This window comes from Peromyscus leucopus, chromosome 17 (genome assembly GCF_004664715.2).
Source record: "Peromyscus leucopus breed LL Stock chromosome 17, UCI_PerLeu_2.1, whole genome shotgun sequence".
NCBI classification, from domain to species: Eukaryota; Metazoa; Chordata; class Mammalia; order Rodentia; family Cricetidae; genus Peromyscus; species Peromyscus leucopus.
Genome location: NC_051077.1, coordinates 25564935 through 25573272, shown reverse-complemented (window position 1 = coordinate 25573272; position 8338 = coordinate 25564935). Strand labels below are relative to the sequence as shown.

At 41.1% G+C, this 8338-nt stretch overlaps 1 protein-coding gene across 1 annotated transcript; it reads right to left on the bottom strand.

Annotated features, from left to right (window-relative positions):
* Positions 1 to 5030: 5030 nt before the first annotated feature.
* LOC114695176 (disintegrin and metalloproteinase domain-containing protein 25-like) lies at positions 5031 to 8012 on the bottom strand (the record flags this gene model as incomplete). The annotated part of the gene is made up of 2 exons (XM_028872387.2): positions 5031 to 5397; positions 5902 to 8012. Coding segments are annotated over 2 exons (2310 nt in total), but the record flags the coding sequence as incomplete, so codon positions are not given.
* Positions 8013 to 8338: the final 326 nt, after the last annotated feature.

Below are 8338 nucleotides of genomic sequence, written 5' to 3'. Positions count from 1 at the left end.
TATGGAGGAAAAGTACACACACAGAGGACAAATCTCACTCAACACTGGAAAAGCCATAACAAAGAGAAACCCTACAAACATAGAGAATGTGGGAGATCGTTTATCCTAGAAACCATTCCTCAGAAACCATGAGAAATCTACATAAAGATGAGAAAGTCCATGAATGTAATACACCTACATGGTAAGTCCTTCCAACAAAGCTCAATCTTCATTCACCGAAAAGTATTTATATGGAACGAAACTGTATAGACATAAGGATTGTACAGAAGTTTTCATTTAGTAGCCAAACCTTGTGGGACACCAGAGAACATACACACGAGAGATAAACAAATGGAGACTATGCAAGAAGGTTTTTGCCCAGAAGTCAAATGCCACGAACATGAGAAAATCCATAATGGAGAGGAGATCTAGAGGAGATCTATGAATGAAATCTATGAATGAAATCTTTTCCCAGAGGATAAACTATTCCACATAAAATACACACTAAAGAAAAAAATTTTGAGTTTTGTGGATGTAGAAAGTTTGACTTTCAGAAGTAAAACCACCATAACCCTCAGAAATTTCACAGCAGAGTCTCTCTATATGTAACAAATGCCAACATCCCTTTAGCTGCATTTAGCTGCACAACAGCTTCATTTTCATTTAAAAAAATCACTAATAGAGAAAAAACTTATAAATATTCTGAGTGTTAAAAATGGTTTTTGACAAGTCATATTTTACTGAACACAATAAAAAGGAATTCACAATAGATAGAAACCTCATATTTTTATTTATTTTTTTTGTGGAAAGATCTACTTATTTACCCTCCCCTTTTCTCTCCATCTTTTCTCTGTATCTTCCCCCACTATCTCTTAAATTTATGACCTTTTTCTTTTTTAAAATTATTACTGTTACATATATATGTTACGTATACATGATAAAAAATAAATTATATGAAATAATTTAAGAAACAAAGAAAATAAGTAAACAGGTTCAACCAGTGATTCCTCTAGATGCATAGCACTCAACCCCACAGCACAAGTAACATGAAAATACAAGGCAACATAACTCCTCTGAAAATGACTAATCCCACAGTAATGGCCTTCAGTGAGAGTAAATTATATGAAACCCCAGATAAAGAACTCCGAAGAATGATCAAGTATGTGTTCAAGGAAGAAAATAAATTCCTCCACAAATCCCAAGAGAACACGAGCAACACTTTGAATCAAAGAAAGAACACAAGAATTAAAAACCGAACCGAAAACAAAAGCCCTCTGAAAATCCTTGTCAATAAGATAGATCAAGAAGAGAACAGAAGAGCTGAGCTTGGTGAAAGACTTGGAACATTTGAGACTCCATGAAAAGTTCAACTCTGAGAATCACAGGCATGGAAGGAGAGGAAGAATTTCACTGTAGGCATAGAAAATATTCTCAACAAAATAATAGCAGGAAATTTCCCTAAATTAGGGAAAGAAATGCCAAGCAGAATATAAGAGGCATTTAGAACACTAGGCAGACAAGACCAGAAAAGAACCTACCCTTTCATATTATAATTAAACCACTTAATATACAGAACAAACAAAGAATACTGGAGGCAGAAAGGGAGGTGCCCATGTAGGTGGCCCCAGTTAAAGCCACTGTGTCACAATACTGGGTTGGGGAGAGGGGCGATGAAAGGAAAATCTAGTAAAGAAATACACTAAAGAAAACTCAAACTGGGCTTGGGGATTTAGCTCAACGGTAGAGTGCTTACCTAGCAAGCACAAGGCCCTGGGTTCGGGCCTCAGCTCCAAAAAATAAATAAATAAAAAGAAAACTCAAACTGAAATAAAACTGGAAATGGAAAATTTAGGGTGGCAAACAAAAACATGAGAGGTAAACCTCATCAATGGATTTCAAGACATAGAAGATAGGATCTCAGGTGTTGATAAGGTACAAGAAATGGACAGCTCAGTCAAAGAGAACGCTAAATCTAAAAAATTGAAATTGAAAACCCAGACCTAAGTCCACATGCTTATGGACACCTTTTTTTTTTTTCTTTTTTTAAAATAAAGAATCAAAAAGTACATGTTGGGAAAAGGATAGCATCTTCAACAACTGGTGCTGGTCAAACCAAACAGCATGTTGAAGAATGCAAATAGAACCATATTTACCCCCCCCCCTGCTTAAAAATTCCAAATGGATCAAGGACCTCAACCTAAGGCAGTTACCTTGGATCTAATAGGAGAGAGAGTGGAAGCTAGTCTTGAACTCATTGAGATAGGAAAGGACTTTCTGAATAGAACACCATTAGCACATGCACTAAGATCCACCATAAATTGGATCTCATGAAACTGAAAATCTACTATATAGCACAAGACACCACGATTAGGCACACCAGCAGGCTACAGAATGTGAAAAGATACTTATTAATTATACATCTAACAGAGTATTAGTATATATATATATATATATATATATATATATATATATATATATATATATATATATAAAGAACTTAAAAATGGACATCAAGAAAGTGAATAAACCAATTTTAAAAATTAGGTACAGAACTGAACAGAGTCCTCAGAAACAAAATAGTAATAACTGAGAAACAGCCATCAGGGAAATGGAAATTAAAACCACTTTGACATTTCATGTTACCCCAGCCAGAATGGCCAAGGTCAATAAAACAAATGACAGCTCATGCTGAGGAATGAGGACATATCATGTGAGGAATACAAGGAAATGAGGCCAACAAGGCCACACCTCCTAATAGTGCCACTCTCTATGAGCTTATGGGGGCCAATTACATTCACAATACCGCAGGTCCTATTGGGGAAGATAGCACTCACATATGGCATCAAACATGAAGAAATCGACCATGTGTCTAACTAGAAGTGTCACCTTACTGAATAGTTCTTGTGGTACTGGAAGGACCTCTGTATGCTACTGGAGGTGAAAGGTAATCCTCAACATCTCCTAGTGATCAAACCTGTAACCTACAACAGAAACCTACCTGCAAGATATACTGTGTGATGGTGGCACAACCAATATTGGAGTAATCAGACACTTTCTGACTTGACTCAAGGCCCACTCTATAAGATGGAACCCATACTTGACAATGAAAAAGTGGCCAAGAATCAGAATCTAGATAGGTCATGGGCTTAGGGGGAAACAGAATACTATTATTCTCTTCAAGGGACATAGCCATGACAAGATTGCTAATGATAGACTGTTACAACCAAAGATTAGTGCCTCACCCAGGCCTGTCGGTGTCTCTTCTTCATACAGGATATCATAATTAGCACTGCTGCTTTATTCATAATAGCTAGAAACTGGAAAATAAAAAGACGGAGAGCCTTAAGAACACGCCTTTCCGAAAAGGGATAGCTTCGCCAAGGCCTTTCCCTCAAGCTTAGAGATCTAGGCAGTAGAGGTCGTAGAAAGATTTTAAGAGCCAGAGAGATACATGACTTCAAGGACATAGTATCTCCTAGAGATAATAGGACGGAAAAACTAATGAACTCACAGAAACTGGAAATATGCACAAGGCGTGCAAGAGGTTCAAGCTAGACAGATTTCCAGCATTAAGAAGGGAAACCACCATTGTCTCCCAAAACTAACCAAGAAGCTGTCTGCAAATGATACCCACTGGCAGATGAAAAAATCAGGTAGTGTTTCCAGTGAAGTTTCACAGTTATATTAACTTCAGGCAGACTCAATGCTCAGGAATAGCTGGCCAGTACGAAAGAAACTCAGTGCTATTTTTGTAGATTTTTTTGACTCATTTTGCTGTGTTTGGGCACTTTTTGTCTTATTGATCATTTATTTGTTTACATTGACTTTCATTTTATGGGTGTTTTGGTTTGTTTGTTTAAAGAAATAAATAAATAAAAAGAAAAAGATCAGAAATTTGGGTGAGAAGGTAAGTGGTGGGGGGAAGGAGGACCTGTGAGGAGTTGGGGGAATGAAAAATATCATCAAATACATCATATAAATTTTTATCAATTAAAATTGACAAATTAATTGTGACTCTCAGAAATGAAAAACATTGTAATATATTTGAGTTGCTAATGATAGTATCTTCTGTTTAAAGGCCTTATGATATTCTAAATGCAAAGTGCAAAGCAAAATCTCAAGGATACAATATTTAATACTGATAATTTAAATATCTTCAGATATCTGACTTATTACTGTGTTCTGTGTTGTACAAGGGATGTTCTATGTCACTCCGCATGCAGACATAAATACTATGCTCCTGAGGTACCCACACATCGCAAACTACAGGGTGTAGGCACCACCCCTGGACTGGAGATCACCATGAAGAGACTGAGGATATTCAGCCCAGAGTTTGGGAATGAGCTCCCTGATTGAGGGACCCCGGTGTCTGAAGAGGGTTTTGGTAACTTGGTGTTGGACCCTTTGTGATTCAGGAAATGTTCAAAGACCCAGGTCTCAGCATTTGGGAGGCAGGTTGTCTGGAAGTTGTTTTGTATCTCTGGGGTTTACAGCGCTGTTGCTCCAGAGAGCTAGTAGCAACCAACCACTGTCTACTCCATGAACCACCATCAACACCACCTTACAGCCACTCCTGAGACAATGGAGTGGGCTCAGGCAGAAGTTGCAAAGGCAGGGATATCTACTGTGGCAGACCCCTGGGTGGTTCAAGTTTTAGTGAATGAGTGCTTGTCCAGTGTAACAAAGGGCAGCACTTTCTATGGATACACACATGATGTAGGCTACATTCTGTAATCAAGGGCCAAAGAAAAGCTTCTGATGCCACCCAGGTGACAACGGCCACTGAGGCAACCCTGTCAGGAACTTCAGGTAAACAGTTCCCACAGGTTTCCAATCTCCCGGTGACTCCCCTCTAGGAAGATTCCACCAGGGAGGACAACCAGTGAGCAACAAGGATCCAAAGAATCCGGTTCTCTAGGGGACATGAAGGATAAAAAGGGGAAGTGGTCTGGAACTGAGAGACACCAAACCAAAACACACACATGTAGGATCCCTCAGGTGGGGCTTTACTGAGCCACAGTGTGAGGTAGCACGAAGTGAAAACCATCAGCTAAGTGTTAGCACTAGACTTTTATTGATTACTGAGGTTTGAATCCTGAAATACTAAACATCTCTATGGTTTTGTCCCTGCAAATTCTTAAACAAGCAATGCTTCAAGGGGCAAATTCACACATGGAAAGACATGGGAATGTTTTGAAGATTTGTTGTGACTTTTGGAATTACGAGCTTTTGCTAGTAGTGCTGACGTCACTGGACTCTTCTTCCTCTTCTGAAGAGGAAACACTTGGTTCTTCACTTCTACGTGGTATTCTATACTTATTCCGAAGACAAATGAACACAAAGAATGGAAAAATAACAAGAATTGGAATAATGCTCACCCAGTTATTTTTCTTGGATTTCATTTGTTTTGGAGGTGGAAGTGGAGATGGAGGTGGAGATGGAGGTGGAGTTGGAGGTGGAGGTGGAGGTGGAGGTGCAGGTGGAGGTGCAGGTGGAATTGGAGTTTTAGGTGGAGGTGCAGTTGGAGGTGGAGGTGCAGATGCAGGAGGAGCTGGAATTGGAGGTGGAGGTGGAGGTGCAGTTGGAGATGCAGGTGGAGGTGCAGTTGGAGATGCAGGTGGAGGTGCAGGTGGAATTGGAGTTTTAGGTGGAGGTGGAGGTGCAGATGCAGGAGGAGTTGGAATTGGAGGTGGAGGTGGAGGTGCAGTTGGAGATGCAGGTGGAGGTGCAGTTGGAGATGCAGGTGGAGGTGCAGGTGGAATTGGAGTTTTAGGTGGAGGTGGAGGTGCAGATGCAGGAGGAGCTGGAATTGGAGGTGGAGGTGGAGGTGCAGTTGGAGATGCAGGTGGAGGTGCAGGTGGTATTGGAGTTTTAGGTGGAGGTGCAGTTGGAGGTGGAGGTGGAGGTCGAGGTGGAGGTGCAGGGCCACTGTCCACACTCCCCCCAAAGCCATGGGCCAGGCAAAATGGTGGCTTCCAACCAGAGTTGCAGTGGCAGTGGTCTAAATTGTTACAGACCCCTTGCATATTGCATGTCTCTGGTGAGCAATGACTTACCCAAATCGACTTATTGACACACTTCCTATTAATGCACACGTGCTCTGGACCACAGTCTGTGCCATCTTTCACGTGGCCAATGTCAGGTATTGTCATCCCAAAATGGTAGTCAGTCCCCCAACAGGTGACACCATTGAGGTGTGTCCAGTGAACACTGGAATGGTCTTTCAAAGAAGGAAGAGCTTTTACATTCTCACACTGCACTCTCCCACAGAGGATGTCTGAGTCCTTACATCTTAAGTATGTACTCCTGAATAGACCACAGTTGCCAAAACGGTCACCTTGGCTGTTGATTTCCCTGTAGCATCTCTGAGCTGCACTCCTGGCTTCTTTGCCAAAGATCTGCTGACACTGTACATCTCGGTTGTTACATCTCTTTTCATAGCAGTGGCCACCATCTTTACAGGAGCTCCCATCAAGCAAATACACATCCTTAGGGCACTCATGTGAATGTCCATCGCACCATTCTGGAAGGTCACATTCATTCTCCTTTGCTCTGCACACTGTGCCAGATGGCATGATCTGGCAATCTTTGCAGCAAAGCCCCAAAGCACAGGCAGCCCTACGTTTGAGGGTACAGCTCATCGTACAACATGGATCTGCTGTACATTTTTTCCAAGATCCACAATCACACTGCTCTCCATCATCAACCACACCATTCCCACAGGACTTTAATTTGTATATACTTATTGGCTTTTTTTCCTTGCGCATACAGTTGGCAGTAGCATAGACTTTCCAAAAGTCAGCATAACTACAGTTACTGAAATTGAGGGTGCCACTGTCTGTTGGAGCCATTAAGCATCGTTCCATTCCACAGGTACATGAACCCTCATCATGCAGCATACCCAAATTATGACCCATTTCATGTGCTGTAATTTTTCCAAAATGAAAAAGATTATCTCCGATCAGACAATCAACTCCACAATTATCCCGTGGCATACAAACAGTTCCAACAAAGGCTAAACCAAGATACTGTTGAAAATCATATAGCACAAAAAGATGTGCAATATCATTTTGAATACGATTATTAAGGCTGATAGCCTTCCACAAACAAAAGTCTGACAGGAGATCATATATGTTATTCACTGTTATTGGATTTCCTTCATTCCACATCTCAACTCCAAGCAAAACTACCTCAACATCCAGTGCAAGGTAAATCTCATTTATTAAACCAACAATGATCAATATTTCCTGTAACACACGTGACTGATTGCCATCCAGATAACGAATTCGCTCATGGTCAACAACCAGTGCCAGCTCAAGAAAACTCTTGTGGGTCCACCAGCCCTCATAGCCACTTTGCATCAGTGTGGGGTTATCATTCCTGTGGAGCTTCATTTGCCTTGCTAGCTCCTCTTCTGTCAATGCACACCTCATGGGGAATAATTGTGTCTCCTCACTGTGTATCTTGCGAACCAAATGTTCAAATGTGGAAGAAAGGTTCTTGGGCTTGATTTCATATACTGTCCCATTTATCTGTAATATTCCTTGAATGCCTCCAAAACAGGTGGTAAGAGCAACCATGGAGTCTGGGTCTCCATCCATATAGCCATGGTAGTAGCAATCCTTCTGGACAAAAGGCTGGTCCTTGTGTAGAGCACCTTGGTCAGTGTAAGTGAATACAGAGAGCTGTCTTGATATGAAAGCCTTTTTGGCTTTCATGTAGATAAAATGTCTCTGACCCCCAAAGTGCAAGCTATAGGTCAGCCATCCCATAGCCCACATTGTTCTGTTGCCTGTGACCCGTAAAGGTATCACTACTTCTGGGAGGCTGGTGTGTTGAGCTTGCTCAGTCAAGGGCCATGTGGAAAGAAGGATCAACATCTCCAACCAGAGGTGCAGATGAGTTATCCTAATGTGCATCACAGCCTCACCCATAGCCACCATGTCCCATGAGACATCAAAGGAGGATGTGCTTTGTCTTGGCTGCCTGCAGTGCTGACTCTTAATGGTCTGTCTTCTGGCTGAGTTGATGCATTAGGGCAGCAAGACTAAACGACATAGGAAGAAGAAGGCAGACATAGGAGTAGCTTAGTTATGGGCAGGCCAAGGTAGAAGAGAGAGCCAGGCATGAGATCAAATGGCTCAAGTATTGGTCTAAGGCACAACTCCACATAGTGCATTTGACTTGCTGTTTAATTTTGTTGAAGTACAGTCAAACTATGGGTGCAAGTAAGAATTATAATTTGTCCATGTTGATGCCTTCTATACATACATAAAGAACTCTTATTTTTTAACATATTGCTTCTTAAATATACCACTTCACATACCTACATAAAATATTCAATATAAAAGGTGTCAAT